The 17,944-nt window shown below is 33.1% G+C and overlaps 2 protein-coding genes across 6 annotated transcripts; both read left to right on the top strand.

Annotated features, from left to right (window-relative positions):
- The first annotated feature begins 3,980 nt into the window (after positions 1-3,980).
- On the top strand, positions 3,981-6,916 carry LOC107957092 (uncharacterized). 4 transcript variants are annotated; one of them, XM_016892516.2, is made up of 9 exons: positions 3,981-4,328; positions 4,677-4,702; positions 4,921-5,002; positions 5,104-5,313; positions 5,412-5,534; positions 5,611-5,668; positions 5,765-5,838; positions 6,545-6,633; positions 6,717-6,916. In XM_016892516.2, the coding sequence occupies exons 1-9, from the start codon at positions 4,224-4,226 to the stop codon at positions 6,784-6,786; spliced, it is 837 nt and encodes a 278-aa protein (XP_016748005.2). In that variant the 5' UTR covers positions 3,981-4,223; the 3' UTR covers positions 6,787-6,916. The 4 variants fall into 4 exon arrangements, with proteins under 4 accessions (XP_016748005.2, XP_040968378.1, XP_040968379.1 ...); XM_041112444.1 differs by having other exon boundaries at positions 4,003-4,328; positions 5,077-5,313; XM_041112445.1 differs by lacking the exon at positions 4,677-4,702 and having other exon boundaries at positions 4,003-4,328; positions 5,077-5,313.
- Positions 6,917-11,265: 4,349 nt separating this feature from the next.
- On the top strand, positions 11,266-12,932 carry LOC107957091 (transcription factor SCREAM2). 2 transcript variants are annotated; one of them, XM_016892515.2, is made up of 4 exons: positions 11,266-11,849; positions 12,120-12,245; positions 12,439-12,609; positions 12,702-12,932. In XM_016892515.2, the coding sequence occupies exons 1-4, from the start codon at positions 11,772-11,774 to the stop codon at positions 12,798-12,800; spliced, it is 474 nt and encodes a 157-aa protein (XP_016748004.2). In that variant the 5' UTR covers positions 11,266-11,771; the 3' UTR covers positions 12,801-12,932. The 2 variants fall into 2 exon arrangements, with proteins under 2 accessions (XP_016748004.2, XP_016748003.2); XM_016892514.2 differs by having other exon boundaries at positions 12,436-12,609.
- Positions 12,933-17,944: the final 5,012 nt, after the last annotated feature.

The following is a 17,944-nucleotide window of genomic DNA, read 5'->3' as shown; positions in this document are numbered from 1 at the left end:
TCCGGAAGTGGGCGTTAGAAGGAGTTTTCGCATTGGAATTACTATGATCAGGTGTGGGTTTTAACATTAAACTAAATTAAGTCTTTGTTTTATATTAATAAAAATATTGTTATTTAAATAATGTTATTGATAAGGATACTTTATGTAGCTATAAAAAGAGATCAACTATCGATATGGATTTTGTCAAGTAAGTATTTCCCCAAACTGTATATGTTATGAAAAGCATGTTGTGTGATATTTATGCTTATTATTGATTTGAAAAATATGTACATCTCATTATCATGTTATGTGATTATATGGCATACGTAATGTTCACATAAAAATAAATTGTGAAATTTTGGTACCATGTGTATATATGAGATTTGCATGTTAAACATGTCTATATGATTTGAGTGATTTTGACCATATCACATGCATGGGGTGGGATACGTGAAAGGTGGAAGTATGTGGTATTTTATCTGCATTAATGTGACATTGTTCACGATTTTGATTATGTGGCAATATATTTGCGATTTTGGTGGCTTGTCCACGATATTGATTATTGGCAGTTTATCTGCGATTTTGGTGACACTATTCACAATTTGGTGTGTTGGATGGACAAGTTCTGGGAAACTCGAATTTGGTGTGTAGCAGAGATGGGTAAGATCATTTTCATAAAATCTGCATCGTTTTACGAAATGTACATTGACATGATCATGCATAGTATAATTCTGAAATATTGAGTTATATGAAATTGATATGATTATTATGATTGTATAATGTATATGTATATATGTATGTGATTGTGTTTATGTTAATCTCACACTAAGTTTGATAGCTCACCCCTCTTTAGTTTTCTGTTTTTACAGATAACCCCGAGGTTAGGATTCGATGACGACATTTGGAGGAGTTTCTTGGAAGTATTTTTAAATTAAAGTAATTAAATTTTATTTTGATATTTTGGGTTTGTAATAGGTTTGAGTATGAATTGTGGCATGAGACTTTATTTTGGGAATTTTTCATTCTGGTTCGCATAAATTGCTTGCATGACATTAAGTTTTATAAAAAAATATGCATAAATTTGTATTTGATAAGATTTCGTTTGAAACTCAATTTTTAAAATAAAATCTGTAAATAACACATTTTTCCTATGCATTTCTAAAGAATGAGTTTTTAACAAAATTAGACTTAGTTTTCAAAATTATTAATGTTTACAAATTAGTTTTCTAAAGACATTTGATTTATGAAGTTAATATGTTTTTATTTCCGAAATAACGACGAATAACTAAGTTCTCCAATTTTGAATAAAAAGGCAAATAATTTAGAAGTATGATTGAAAATTCGAAATAGTTTTGAATAAATGATTGAATGTTTACAATTGAGATATTATTTATTTCATTTCCTAAAATTTGCACGGTTTTTATGAAATTAAAATAAACGATTTATTTCATTTGTTTTGAACTGATAAGCCAATATTTTAAATATTTTTTTAAAATTCTAAATGTTTGTTTCGGTCATTTTTGTGGACAAATGGTTTTTGAAATGAGATTGGAAATAAAGTTGAACATTTGATTTAACTAATTTGGAATGAACTGTGCAAATGGTTTAAAAGAAAGTACGTTTGAAATCAAGAAAAATTTCTCCAGGCCATTACGGTAGCCAATACAGCTTTCCGAATTCGGCCATAAAAATTGTGTCGGGTTTGGGGTGTTACAAATCCAGCATAAGCGAGTCTATATTCATGATGTGTCTAAGCTCGCCTGACAAACTAGTTGATTTCCTTGAAGAAACAATGGTGCTTACATCACCAATAACATTATCATCAACATCACTATGCGTTGTGTGAGAGCTGGCCGACCCTTCCAGATCACTTCTAGATGAGGAAGACCAATTGTGAGGATGCAACTTACAAAAAGAATAGAGAAAATTTCTAGGCTCATCTTTTTTCCTAGTAAAATCAAACCCAAGTCATCAGAGGCCTCTTGCAGCCAGACGAGTTTGGTGGGCAGGATGCTGCCAGGGTCGACACCCTCCCTGATGTCAACTGCTCAACAACCGTCAGGGCTCTACTCACAAAGGCAATAATAGAACATATTCATAGTAGTCAAAAGATTGTCCAATCTTAAGACACGACCCCTACGCAACTTTTTGTATTGATCAATAGCGAGCATAGAGTCGAAGGGTTGGTGTTGAAGGTAAACGGGTTTGTTGGGCAGTGACCACTTAATCGGGCACTCAAAATCACCCTAAATTTCTTCCATTTCTAATGTATTTATAGCAATTGAAGCGAAGGTTGGACACCCAATTATGAATGATAGGCTCATGCCCTTCCCGAGCACTAAAATATACCATTCCCACCAAGAGCCCCTAATTGCAAACCTTCGGTTGGTAGATATGTTGAAAAACACTAGGTAGAAGAGGCTCCTCCTGCAGGCAACAGTCAATAACATATGCAGTCAGAGTATAAGACAAGAAGCTGACAAGCTGTCCTAGAACGATTCCATACTCCTTTAAAACAATACAAAAGAAATGGTGGATGGGAGATGAAACCCAACTTTAAGCAGATAAAGAGGTAGTAAAAAACCCTCATCGATGTCTATCAATCACTTTTCCCCTTCGACAATGTCAAAATCAAAGGCAAAGTTTGGAAAATGGATTCCTCGGGTCAACAGATGCCGAACTATATCTTCCTCTTTTGTCATACACTGACGTGGGTGGCTTCTACAATAGTGGTAGCATCATGAGGCCTTTGCAAGACATAACCTCCAACATTTGAACCGACCTCACTCCCTGCTGGCCACGACCAACACAACCATCACCCTTTTTACTGTAACCCATTCTAACCCTAACCATGACTCACAGTCATACTAAAATAAAGAAAGAATAAATGAAGAATAGATGATTTACCTCTTGACCATTGATGATTTTAAAAGTGAACCAACAAAAGAGTCAACCAAATGCAAGCAAAGTAAGAAAATAGGGTTTCAAAAAATTTAAAATAAATAAAAAATTTTGGGGACAATTAATCTTTTTCATGACAGTTCCTCTCCTTTAAACTATTAGATGGACAAAAACATATCCAACAAGTTTCAAAATCAAACTACCGTCCAGACCCACCATCACGCGTTCAACACGTGTGAATGTCATAAAAGGGTCACTTTATAACCCTTCATCGACCAGCCGGGGGGAAAGATTATTACCACTATGTATCTTGCGATCCAGTCCAAATGGCAACCCAACTTGGAAACCCGTATAGTTCGCTTCCTCATGCATCCACGGCTCGCCATCCCCTATCCACTTGATGGCCATGACTCGCCTCATGATTCACCTCTCCCCCCCACAAGTCCACAACTCCCCTCACAATTTACCTCCTCAAGCGTTCACGGCTCGCCATCCCCCTGTCTGCCTAATGGGCACAACTCGACATCTCCTTATTTGCACCACTCCGCTCCTCGCTCGCTCCTCCGCTCCTAGCTCGCCACTTTCCCCAACTCGTCATTTCGCCATGTGGCTGATCCGCAATTCGCCACTCTCTAACTTCATCTCTTGGCTTGTTGTTGCACAGCTTGCCTACTCGTGAGGAAGCCCCTTTAGAGACAGTTCTAAGGTACATGTCAAACCTAGAGGGGATAACGTGTCATTATGCATGACATCTAGTTATCCCCTAGCACGTCCGATCAGGGAACCGTGCCTTATAAATATGAAGATAGCTTCCATGAGAAGGGAATTAGAGAAAAAAAGCCTTCAATAGTATTCATCAAAAGTTATTTAGTATAAGTCTAATTTAAAATAATTTCTAATAATTTATTTTTAATATAAATAGTCTTAATTATATTCAATATAAATATAATTTCAATATTATTTAATTATAATTTAAGAAAAATATAGTTTTAATTTATATTTTATTATTTAATTTACATACATTTTAAATAATTTTTAGTAATTATAATTTGTTATAATTTCTTAATTTAATGTATTCTTCGGTCTAGTTTTACCACATCTCCAAACAAAGTCCCTTAATGACCAAAAAAAAAAAGGCCTTTACCACTAATTTTAATCTTTTTTCTTCGGATTATCCAAACTCACCGCTACAATCTTACCACTATCACCGCTCCAAACAGACCGGCCCCTTTATTTTGGATACCGGTGGCAGGTGAAAGTGGCGATTTGCGGGATTTGCGAAGGCAAAATCATGAATCTTTATTCTTAATTGAATCAAGAGATTCCAACTTGAAATTTAAGAAATGGAAAAGTGGTCAAAATGGGTCGTTTTCTTGTTTTTTTGCTTATCAGTTTGTATCCGAATCCCATATGTTTCTTCGTCTACTGCCCCTCTTCAAGGAAATCAGGTATATCAGAGATTTTCTTCAATCTTGGTCCTTTTATTCATCAAATTTATTTCTTCCAAAGAAAATCCAGATTGCAAATGATGAAAATTGTATGGTCAACCCACTGAATATTGAGTTTTCTGAGGATTTCTTGATTTGGGTAATCTCAAGTTTGTCTTTCATTTTAGTCTCCCTAAAAAGATTGTCTTTATTATTATTCTTTTTTTTTGGGGGGGGGGGTGGTGGTGGCGGGGGGACTGCACTTGTTACTCTTAATCATTTTTTCTTGCTGTCCGAGTGTATCTGTTGTATGGTGTTTTGCCATCATTAAGATTCAATTTGAAGTCTTTGAGTTTATTGTTTGTCCAGGGTAACAAAAAATCTTCAGCTGCAAGGTAACTCTATGTGCTTTGATCTTGGTTACATGGATTTTAGGTGTATTTTGTTCCTTTGTTTCTTCAATTATGACTAACCTATCAACTAAGATGACCTGCTAATGTAGCAATTCTTTGTGCTCAATATGACATGTCTGGGTTTACTAATGTCAGACTTGGATTTCTATTGATTTTAGGAGATATTGTTATAATGTTTTCTTCATTTTCCCCCTTTTTAGAACCTTTAAGCTAGAGGAGGATGTTCATGTAGTACGTTGTTCAAGAGAAAGGAGTAGAGCAGCATGGAAAGTAATTGAAGAGGTATTCATGCAGCTGAAGTTTCAACTTTTAAGATGCTATCCTCTCAAATATTTTGCTTTTAATTGTCACTGAAGTTAGTAACCTTTCATGTTTTAATGCAGTATCTAATGCCGTTTGTGGAGCAAGAGCGATACAAGATTTCAAGTGGATGTAGGCTTCACCCTGACAATGATTTGTATAGAGATCAGGAACAGCACAAGCATCATCTAGATATAAACGAATGGCGATGTGGGTACTGTAGAAAGAACTTCTATGAAGAGAAGTACCTGGATAAGCATTTTGACAACAGACATTTTGATTTGCTGAATACGGTATGTGGACTATTATAGGATAGATTAACATCCATTACCTTGTTCAAGTTTTAACAAAAGTAACCCCTTGAATAATGGTATGCTTGTGCTGAATTCAGAGTCATAGTAGGTGTCTGGCTGACCTGTGTGGTGCATTGCATTGTGACCTTGTCATGGATTCTTCACTCCGCAAGACTAAGTGCAATCCTGCTGCTGCTGCAAGGAATAAACATCTTTGTGAGGTACCTTCTAAATGATTTATTAGGCTAATTATATACTTTGGCATTCTTTATGTCTTTTTTTGGGACTTCTCTGCAGAGTCTTGCTGATAGTTGTTTTCCGGTTAGCAAAGGTCCTGTATCAGGCCGTCTTCATGGTATTTAGTTTTTCTCGCCATAACTGCTATTTGTTTTCTGCATTTACATCTTTTCAAGCCCTTAACTATTGCTTTCTGATATTGCTGAATCAATAGAATTCTTCTTGCGGCAATTCTGTGATGCCCACACTTGCAGCGGTGGTCCAAAACCTTTTCCTAAAGGACAAAAGGTAGAATTCTCTGTAACTTAAATATCTCATTACTAACCATGAGATGTGGTGCGGTGGTTGCTCACCTCATCCCTTAACCATAAGGTTGGAGGTTCGATCCTCACCAATGGGAATGGAGCCACATCTCACGGCCAGCTATTTATCTCCTCAAAGAGCACCCATGGCAAGGGGATTAGTCATTGTTACTAGTGGTGGATACCTTGGTTTCGACCAGAAGGAATATCTTATTCCTTACACATGATGCTCATACACACAATAATGAACAATCAACCTTAAAGTCCAACTCCGCTTTTATATAAATGCTTATATAGCATTTATAAACCTATACTTAATTTAAGTGTTTTACTAAGTTGATGTCGGTTATGATATTACTACAATACCCTCTTATATACAAATTTATTTTTTATGAGGGTGTTTTTGTCTTTTACATAATAAATCAATAAAAATTTGGTCATAATGGGTTTTAAACCCAGAACATCATGGATGATAAACAATTAACTTACCATTGTAACCAAAACATCAATTGATTTTTATATTAATTTTTAATAAATATATTTGTTATAAAATTTCTTTTCACCCACATCGTAGGTTTGCCATAAATCTAGTGCCTTTAATTGTCTTTTTTTCTTGCTTTTTGAATAGAAAAAGCTTACCTCATTCTTTAAATGTATATATTGTTATGGATCATCCAATTTGATATATGCAGAACCGAACAAGTATGCTTTACATTTCTCTATCCGTTTTGACTTTGATGCTGCTGCCTCTTTTCTACTTCTTCATTTACTTGTACCAAAGGTAAGCCTTTTGAACACTTCTTTTACTGGTGTCCTCTTCTGGAGCTTTGGAGGCCATAATAGCTTGCGAAATTCTTGTTGCAGGGGAATTAAAAGTGGGTCACAAGAGCTAAAACGAATCTCACTAAGTGGTCGTAAGAAAAAATCGTTTTAAACATACAAGGCTTCTATATCATCAATCATTATGAGGGTTTTAGCTGTTTTATGCTCTCTAAACTGCAACACAAAGGTTTCTCCATTTGTTCACTTGACCAAGTTTTATTTGAACAGTGCTGCATAGCTTACATCTGTTTCCATCTCTCGTATACATGTGTTGTGCATGTATGTCATGTTTCGTTTTCTTTTCTTTTCGATACTTATCATGCAAGGATAGATGCAATATAAACTAAACTACAGAATCTATAGGATAAAACTCTCCTATTTTGTTGGGCATAAGAAGGGTTTTGGTTGTTTCCTCCTAAGGCCATGACCATATAAAAGCAAGTATACATGGATATATGTACGTATGTATGCGTCTCCCTTCCTTTACATGTGAAACAAGGAAGTGACAAAGCGCTGACCCGGCAACTTCTGATTAGCTCCATATATTCATCAGTAAAGAATTTGTTATATATATATATATATATTTACGTGTGTGTGATGGATGTGTTTGTAATATTATTTGTAGTGAAAACTGAAATTATATCATGTTCGAAACATACAAGTTAGCCCATCAAGCTACAAAACTCCCCCGTGACCTAAATTCCCCCCCCCCTTCCCCCCACTTTCTCTCTCGCTCTCTCTCTCTCTCTCGCACAATGAGTGTGGTGGTGGTCTACAATTTGCACAACTCATTCCTGACTAAAACATTTTGGTACATTTCGTACAGAGAGTGCTGCTAATAAGTTAAAATGCTCGTGAACTATATTACTTTGATTTGATTATATATATAAACATTTGTTGGACAAGTCATTTTAAATAACTGAAGTGCTTCTCTAATCGGTGTATGGACTTTTGCGGTTAGACTGTTATCAATATTTTAAAGGATGTAAGTATGCAAGTAGATGTTGGGATTCAAGCATGTAATTTGTTAAGAATGGCTCTATGAATGAATTTTAATAAAGTTTCGGATTCAAATTTTATTATTTTCCATAAAAAGTTAAGTTCCTTTTAAAAATAGAAAAATATTGAAGAAAACTTAAATAACTTTTAAATTATGTGAAAATTTAAAAACAATAACAAGTTTTTGTGACATTGCTTTCTAAAAAGTGTTTTGAGGTCTTAAACAAATCGTATTTTTTGAAGTATTCAATGCATAAGTATTCTAAGTATTTTTAAAAAAAAATTTAGTCAAATGATTTGTTTAACACTTATTTATAATCCATCCAATGTATCTTATGTAATATTTAAATTACATATATAATTATTTTCATATTAAAATTTATTTCAAATATATAACATTATATATTTATATTTATAATGGTTATATTTTAATATTTAAAATATAATTTATATATTCAAATTAAATTTTACAAATAATTAATATTAATTACTTAAAAAATATTCAAAATATTTCATATATCAAAATATTGATGAGTTGCAATAAATTATTTTTTTACTTTCTTATTGAAATATCATAATATTAATGAATTTGAGTATTATTTAAATATATAATTTTTATTTTACAATATTATGATTAAAATGGACATTATTTTTCTAAAAGATACTTTTTGACAATAGTACTAAATATTTAAATTTTTAACCAAAATTTTCATATACAAAATAAATAAAAATTAAAAATTTCAAAAACACTTTTCAAATAGCAATGCTCAACTAGTCCTGAAAATGCTTCGCAAAGTGAAAAATGATTAAAGCAAATGTTGTAAACTTTTTTGGTACTTTTTATGTTTGTTTTATTGTTTATGTTTGAAGTTCGTAGTTGCTCCTCTCAACAGTGTAGTCTCTAAAGTTCGAACTTCTCTCTCCCATTTAAAGGATTTTAATGAAAACAATGGCTGAAATCTATATAAATATAAAAATATTTTTTAATAGTTTTTCAAATAATAAATTTGGTATTCTGATTCGAATCCATATAAATGTATTTTTTTATTTTATTTCTCAATTTTTTAATTTTTAAAATTAAAAAAATGAAGTCTACTTTTTAAAATAAAAATAGAAAATATTTTTAAAAATAAAATAGAGTACGGTTTCGTTTATCAAAATAGCATAATTTTGCCATTCTCTCTTTTTGTTATGATTTTTACCCACCTTGCTTTGATGCCTCGCTAGTATAATATCGGAATCGTTCCAACTTATCCTTGTAAGTTTCGTGTTTCAATATTATTTGAATTAGATCAGATCGACCGGTTACCAAGAATTGATTGATACATTGATCTTGAATATAGAAATTAGACCAATATTTGTACAAATTGTTTGAAATTGATAAAAAAAATAAAAATAGGGAAAATATATAGTTAAATTAATTTTATAAATTTTAAAATATTTTGTAATTTTTTTATAAAATCTCTAATTAATTATTTAATTTTGAATTATTAAAACATATCTCTCGGTGAAAAAGACATTTGAAAAGAAACATCAAATGTTGTCATATTAGCTAGAATTTTCTTTTAATTTTTAGAAAATTTTGACAAAACAAATTTATAACATCCAAAAAGATGGACAAAGAAACACTAAAAATAGAGAAGAAAACAATATGGAAAAAAGATAATATTAAATTATTATTGTAAAAGAAAAAAGGACAAATAATTATAGCTGTCAAAGTGCAAGGCTAATTTGTTTGCATGAATAGCTAGCTGCTCTTTTATAACAGCGAAGCATTTTGTAAGCATTATTATATATTCAAAATTCTAAAGAGTGAAAGAGTGATGAAAACGACCCTAATATTCTACATAAATAGAAAATTAATAAAATGCTAAGAATGTTGCTTCTTGAAAATGACAACATCATAAATGTATTAATTTACGATAATCACAATCTTTTTAAAATAAATTTAAAAAACTTTGATCTTATCTTTATTATTTAACTACATCAATTTCTCTTAAATATATGTATAACAAAATCATTTATTATTTAACTTTATAGGTTTACAAACTTTGTTTTCCATGGTTGCATTTGCATGTGAATATGTACTTTCCCGAAGTGAAAACTCACGTGAGTTATTGCTATACCTAGTCACAAGAATCCCTATATTACGTCTCTGCAAAAGGATATCATTTTATATATACAATGAAGGGGGGGGGGGGAATATATATATATATAATTAAACCTTGTAATTGAGCTTCTTTCCAAGCTTTGATGAAGTTATAAATTGTCTTTGCTAAGGGGGTTTTCAAGCATATACAATGTAGAGGACATTAATGACTTCGATTCTACTTCACACTGGATGATACCTATTTTATCGTATTATGAACGGAAAAAGTAATACATACTTGTATCTTACATTCATTTCGAATATGTATGTAACCTAAGATGCATGCACTACTACTCCCATACTTTATGAATCATGTGAAAAGCAACAATCAAATCCAAAACAGAATCTTCTCCATCTCCAACATTTTAGCAACTAAACACCCCTCCATCAGTCAAACCATGTTTGAAATCGAACAAGGGCTTTACCATTTTAAGAAAATAATATATATAATTATATATGTGTGAGTCAAGAATTAAGAGAAACCCAAGCTTTTTCATCAAGTAATTTCAATTCTCCATTTCCCACGGACTTGATATATAATATGTAGAAAATTAAAAAAGAAAATGTAGAATATTCTAAAACTGATATATATATATATATATATATAAGGAAGATTTGATGGAGGAGGGCAAGAGACAAGGTTGGGTGAGGGTATAAATATGGAGAATATTGTTTTGTTGTAAAGATAATGAAGGGTGCACACATGTGAATAGGCGGGTACATGCATGATTTGTCCCTGCATGCTCTGGAGTGGAGCCAATGCTGGATCCTGCAAGGACCCAACCCTCCACACTAGCTTAGCTACTTTCCATATGAACTAAAAACTAACAAATATCCCTTTTTTTTCAATATTTTTCATCATCGTTTTATAATCCATATTTTAAGTTCTAAATTATCCCTTTTAATAATATCATTTTTGAAATTTAAATATGTATTCCTTTTTAGAAGTCTCATTTTAACAGTCATGATTGAGTGGAAAAAAAATGGTGGCTAGTGTTGAATCAGAAAATGAGTTGTTCTCATTTACGCCAAAAAAGGAAAAAAATAATCCTGGATGTCTAAACCATGCACTGTTTGTGAACAATTAGAGCATAGTTGAAAGTATACATACATGAATTTTGATATAAAAATCATTGAGAAAATTAAGAAAAGATTTTGCATGCCATCATGAAGGAGAAGTAAGCTAGGGTAGAGAAAGGCACGTGTGGGATAGAGAGAAAAAGAGGTGACGGCTAGCTGGTGAATGGTACATGTAACGTGTTTTAATTAATTAATTTTCTCATTGTGTTGTATAAATTGTGTGGCATTTTAAAATTTATGGTGTGGAGAGAATAGATAGTGAAGTCTAAAAATAGCCCGTGAGGAGTGTTTTGGAGGCATTCTATGTATCACAAAGCCAAAATTATAACATATCCTTATATTTTGTTGCTTCTCCTTCACTTCTTTCGATGCTTATTTTTTTTTTCTCTCCTCCATCACGAGCTCACGATTCCCCTTCTTACTATTTCTCTTTTCCCCAAATACCCTTTCTTTTTCCTCCTTTAGAAACTGTAATTATAATATTAATCCAATGTATATACTAAACGCAAATTCTTCAAAATAAGGTTTAATAAGTTTGGGCAGCACATGTTATTTTAACAAACCATGCATGCATATATTGTAACTTTTTAAGTTTTATGAAATGTAAATCCGAGTGACCACTGTGTTCCCACAAAAATTCTTGGTGATAGGATTATCACATAAAATGCAATAATATTATTGCAAAATATATAATTAAAAAAAAGGGCAATCTGGTAAGCCAATATAATCTATATATTATATATATTGCGGGTGAGAAGAAACTGAGGCATTCATGTGGAAAGCAAGCAAACAGTAGGATCCTATAGATTTGAGAACTCATCATCCCCTTTCTCTTTAACACCTTCAAAGCATTGAGAGCTTAGAGTTCAATGGTTTCTAGGGAGCACAAGAGAGCCGGACTGCACGAGAAACTACAACTTCTTCGTTCCATTACTAACTCTCATGCTGTAAAATTCCTTACATATCTTACTTTCCCTATTACCTTTCTTTTTATTATTCTACATATCGATCTTTGTTTCATCTTTAATTCTGTAGGAATATAAATATATATATGTATAACTACTGTTAATTAGTTTTAATAATTCTTTGTGTTAATTAAACTTATGGGGTTTATTATTTAAACAATTATTTATTTCTGTGTTGCCTTATCATAATCTATGTTGCTTGAATTTTCATGGTTGAAATCACTGAAACTTACTTGTATATATGTATGGCAGATGAACAAAGCATCAATTATAGTAGATGCATCAAAGTACATCGAAGAGCTAAAACAAAAAGTAGAAAGACTGAATCAAGATATAACAGCTGCACAAACTTCAAATAATCGAAATCCTTTGCCTATGGTAAATTTTTTTTTAATTTAGTCACTGAATCATTTTTATACTGTATTTCCATTTTGTGCTTGAAGTTAACACTGTACCTTGTTTTTTTTTTCTCTCTTTTTCAACATAGTAAAAACCTATTAGTACATGCAGTAATTAATGTATCAATCTTCAGTTTAATTGTTCCATTTTCGTATGTATTTTGTTACAGCAGGTTACAGTGGAAACCCTAGAGAAGGGTTTTCTGATAAATATATTTTCAGAAAAGAGCTGCCCAGGTCTGCTTGTTTCTGTACTGGAAGCTTTTCAAGACCTGGGTCTTAATGTTCTGGAAGCTAGGGTTTCTTGCACCGACAGTTTTCGATTTCAAGCTGTTGGGGGTGAAGTAAGCAAGCATCTGAACCCATTTATGTATAACATAATTTTGTAATGGAAAAATACGATTTACATAAATGATTATATTTTGTTTGATTGCAGAATGAAGAACAAAGTGAATATATTGATGCACAAGTGGTGAAACAAGCAGTGTTGCAAGCTATTAAGAACTGGAGTGAAAGTAGTGATGAACAGGAGTAATTAGAATGGATATTTTTGTTGTTGTTATCTATCCATTAACACTTTGTTACTTGCATGCATATTTTTCTTTCAAAATGTAGGGTTTTAATCGGCAATAATGTTGTTTAATCAAAAAGTTGAGGTTAATTTCCATTCCTTGAACAACATTCATGATCATATATTAAAAAGAAGAAAAAGAAAAAGGCTAAGATGAGTAAAATCCTCACATGGTGCATGGAGACTGTAGTTGCCATGCATGCATGTATATTAATTGCAACTTTGTTCAGTTTCTTTTACCGAGAAAATAAAATAAAATAAAATAAAGAACACATAAATTTTTACGTGAAAACCCTTTCGAGAAAAAATTACGGGCAGAGGAGAAGAAAATTCACTATGTCGAATTCGAACGATTACAATAGGAATAGACTATGTCTATTTATAGGCTTATAAAACTATATTCTAGTAAGACTGAAACACCTTATTCTAATCAATATAAAATATATGGAGTTTAATAAGGCTTAAAAAACATTATTCTAAAATAAAATAAAAGAAGTGTATTTCTATATGGATTTTACTTTTATTTTATTTTACCACTGTATTTTATTTAAATAAGGATTCGGGTCATTTAATTCTAACAATCTCTACCTTGACACGAGTTCTCAATGAACAAGTTCTTCATCGCGAACTCTCAACGAACAAGTTCTCCACCTCTTCCATAAAACCCCTTAAGGGTTTAACTTCAACAATGGACACCAACCAAGTCTAAGCAATGCTTAAACTTGGTTATAGGAAGTGACTTAGTCAGCATATCTGCAGGATTTTCATGAGTACTAATTTTGCTCACAACAATATCACCACGAGCAATAATATCACGAAAAAAATGATACTGAACATCAATATGTTTTGTTCTCTCATGAAACATTTGATCTTTTGTAAGGAAGATTGCATTCTGATTGTCACAAAATACAGTACAGATTTGATGGTCTTCATTGAATTCACTAAAGAGTCCCTTCAACCAGATAGCTTCTTTACAAGCCTCAGTAATTGCCATGTACTCAGCTTCAGTGGTAGACAAAGTGACTGTAGTTTGCAAAGTGGCTTTCCAACTGATTGCACAACCTCCGATTGTAAAGATATAACCTGTGAGAGATCTTCTTCTATCAAGGTCTCCAGCAAAATCAGCATCAACATACCCAATAACTCTATCTCTAGTTCTTCCAAACTATAAACAAACATCAGTAGTACCTCGTAAGTATATTAAAATCCACTGAACTGCTTTCTAGTGTTCTTTACCGGGATTCGCCATGTATATGCTAACTGTACTGACTGCATATGATAAATCTGGACGTGAACAAACCGTAGCATACATGAGAGATCCCACTGCACTAAAGTATGGAACATGTGACATGTACTCAATCTCATCATGTGATTGTGGAGACAAAGCCGATGAAAGTTTAAAATGGGCTGATAAAGGAGTACTAACAAGCTTAGCACTCTGCATATTGAACCTGCAAAGAACTTTCTCAGTGTACCCCTTCTGACTTAGGTACAATTTACTTGCTTTTCTATCTCTGAGAATCTCTATACCAAGTATCTTCTTTGATGGTCCCAAATCTTTCATCTCAAATTCTTCACTTAGTTGGGCTTTGACCTTTCTTATCTCTCATTTATCTTTTACTACTATCAACATGTCATCAACATAAAGAAGTATATACACAAAAAAACCATTACTGTTTTTCTTAAATAAACACAATTGTCAAAACTACTTCTTTTGAAACATGATAAGTCATAAAGGAATCAAACCTCTTGTACCACTGTCTTGGGGACTGTTTCAAACTGTAAAAGGACTTTTTCAGCAAGCAAACATAGTCCTCTTTTTCCGAGACTGTAAAACCCTCTGGTTGTTACATGTAAATATCTTCCTCAAGTTCTCCATGCAAAAGTGCCATTTTTACATCTAACTGCTTAAGCTCCAAATCATGCATTGCCACAATACCAAGCAAAGCTCGAATTGAACTATGCTTAACAACTAGGGAGAACACATCTGTGAAGTCCACTCCTGGAATTTGACTGTAACCCTTTACAACAAGCCTTGCTCTATATCTGGGTTCTTCAACTCCTAGAGTCCTTTCTTTCTTTCTTAACACCCATTTACAATGAACAACCTTTTTACCTTTAGCAAGTTTCACAAGATCCCATGTTCTATTTTTGTGGAGTGATTTCATCTCCTCTTGCATAGCAAACATCCACTTTTCTAAGTCTTCACAGCTAATCGCCTCAGAATAATTAGATGGCTCTTGATTCGTATCTATATCTTCAGCCACATTTAAAGCATAAGCAACGAGATCAGCCTCAGTATACTTCTTTGGAGGTTTAATTTCTCTTCTAGTTCTATTTTTGACGATAATGTATTGCGGTGAAGAAGCAACTCTATTCTTAATTTTTGTATTGGCTTGAGGAGTCGACTCTGTATTAATCTAATGCTCCACCTGCTTTTGATTTTCTTTATTGGAAGAGTCTTTAAGAGATAAGTTAGGCAGCATAGCATTTTCATCAAAAACAACATCTCTGCTAATCACAACTTTTCTATTTTCAAGACACCATAACTTATACCCTTTTACACTAGCTTTATAACCAAGAAAAACACATTTAATGGATCTCGGTTCCAATTTTCCATTATCAACATGAGCATACGCAAGACACCCAAAAATCTTTAAATCAAAATAATTTGCAGGATTACCAGGCCATACCTCTTGCGGAGTCTTTTTCTCAATGGAAACGGATGGGGATCGGTTGATCAAAAAACATGTAGTGGAGGTTGCTTCGGCCTAAAACGACTTTGGTAAGTTGGCATTTGACAACATACATCAAACTTTCTCCATGATCATTCTATTCATTCGTTCTATAACGCCATTTTGCTGCGGAGTATGGCGAACTGTCAAGTGTCTCACGATCCCTTCTGACTTGCACAATCTATTAAACTCATCAGAACAGAACTCTAAGCCAATGTCTGTGCGGAGGTATTTTGTTTATTTTCCCGTCTGTTTTTCAATCATAATTTTCCAAGACTTAAATGCGGAAAACACATCACTTTTCTGCTTCAAGAAGAACGCCCAAACTTTTCTAGAAAAATCATCAATAAAGGTTAGCATATAATTAGCTCCATCTCTCAAAGGCACTTTGGATGGCCCCCACAGATTAGAATGAATATACTCCAACGTTCCCTTCGTGTTATGGGTTCCTCTAGTGAATTGAACTCTCTTTTGTTTCCCAAAAACACAGTGCTCACACAAATATAGTTTGCAAATTCCTTGCCCATCAAGAAGTCCTCTTTTGCTCAATTCTGCCATGCCATTTTCACTCATATGCCCTAGCCGCATATGCCAAAGTTTAGTAATATCATCATCTGACAAGGAAGAGGAAGCGACAGCTGCATCACTAGTAACAGTAGAACCCTGCAAAACATATAACTTGGCAGTCTTTCTCTATCTTTTCATCACAACAAGGGAACCTTTGGAAATCTTTAAAATCCCACTTTCAGCTGTGTATCTGTACCCTTTTGAATCAAGAGTACTCAATGAAATTAAATTTCTTTTTAATTCTGGAACATGTTGTATGTCATTAAGTGTTCTGACAACTCCATCAAACATCTTAACTTTAATTGTTCCAACACTTGCGATTTTACACTAAGCATTATTTCCCATCAAAATAACACTTTCAGACATTGTTTCCTAAGTTGTAAACCAATCTCGATTGGGACTCATATGGAAGGTGTAGCCTGAATCAAGTATCCACTCATCGCTTACTTTAGAATTGTTGACTGAAGCGACTAGAAGTTCACCATCGCTGTAGTCTTCTACAACATTAGCTTCACCGAAATTTTCTGGTTGTTTTCTCTTTTGATTCGCGGCCTCCCTTTTAATCTTGTTCTGTAGCTTATAACACTTAGATTTAATGTGTCTTTTCTTCTTGCAGAAGTTACAAGTTTTACCTCTGTTTGAAGACTTTGATCTACCCTTAGATTTACCGCGAGGATTCCGTTCCTATGTCCTTCCACGATTATCATCAGCATTCCAATCTTATCCCTCACGAACAATGAGACCCTCTTCCTGAGAGTCAGGTTTAACTACAAGATGCTTCATCTTATCATATGAGGTCAAAGAATCATAAACCTCATCAACTGTAAGAGACTCGCGGCTATATAAAATCGTGTCTCTAAAGGTTGAATAAGACGGGGGCAACGAACAAAGTAGAATCAACTCTAGATCTTCCTTATCATACTGAACCTCTATGGCCTCCAAGTTTGAGAGAATTTCTTTAAACACTGTTAAGTGTTCGTGTACAAACACACCTTCCTCCAAACGATGAGCATAAAGACGCTGCTTCATATGCAACTTGCTTGTTAGAGTTTTCGACATACATATTTGTTCTAGTCTCTTCCATAATGCAGCGGCGGTCTTCTCTTTCATCACATCCTGTAAAATTTCGTTGGACAAATGCAGGTGTAATTATTCGATCCTTACGGTTCTTTTCTTCATCTGTTAATGTCAAAGGCATCTTATCTATCCCTAGCAGGGCATCCTCCAAATCCATCTGTGCAAGAATTACTTGCATCTTAGTTTGCCACAACGCAAATCTGGTGTTGCGATCCAACAGCGGAATTTCATACTTCAAAGACGCCATTACTGTGATCGAGATGAACAATCCGGAAGCTCTGATACTAATTTGTGAAAAAATAAAATAAAATAAAATAAAGATAAAGATAAAGATAAAATAAAATAAGGAGCACACAAATATACGTGAAAACCCTTTCGGGAAAAAATCACGGGCAGAGGAGAAGAAAATTCACTATGTCGAATTCGAATGATTACAAGAGGAATAGACTACGTCTATTTATAGGCTTGTAAAGCCATATTTTAGTAAGACTGAAACATCTTATTCTAATCAATATAAAATATATGGAGTTTAATAAAGTTTAAAAAACCTTATTCTAAAATAAAATAAAAGAGGTGTAGTTCTATATGGATTTTACTTTTATTTTATTTTACCACTATATTTTATTTAAATAAAGATTCGGGTCATTTAATTCTAATATTTTGCAACTTATATATTAATCTACAACTATATATATAATTATGTTTTATTTTCCTTAAAATACTTAATTA

The sequence above is a fragment of the Gossypium hirsutum genome, chromosome A05, assembly GCF_007990345.1.
Source record: "Gossypium hirsutum isolate 1008001.06 chromosome A05, Gossypium_hirsutum_v2.1, whole genome shotgun sequence".
Taxonomy (NCBI): Eukaryota; Viridiplantae; Streptophyta; class Magnoliopsida; order Malvales; family Malvaceae; genus Gossypium; species Gossypium hirsutum.
The sequence above is the reverse complement of the archived record's forward strand: the minus strand, read 5'-3'. Positions and strand labels throughout refer to the sequence as shown.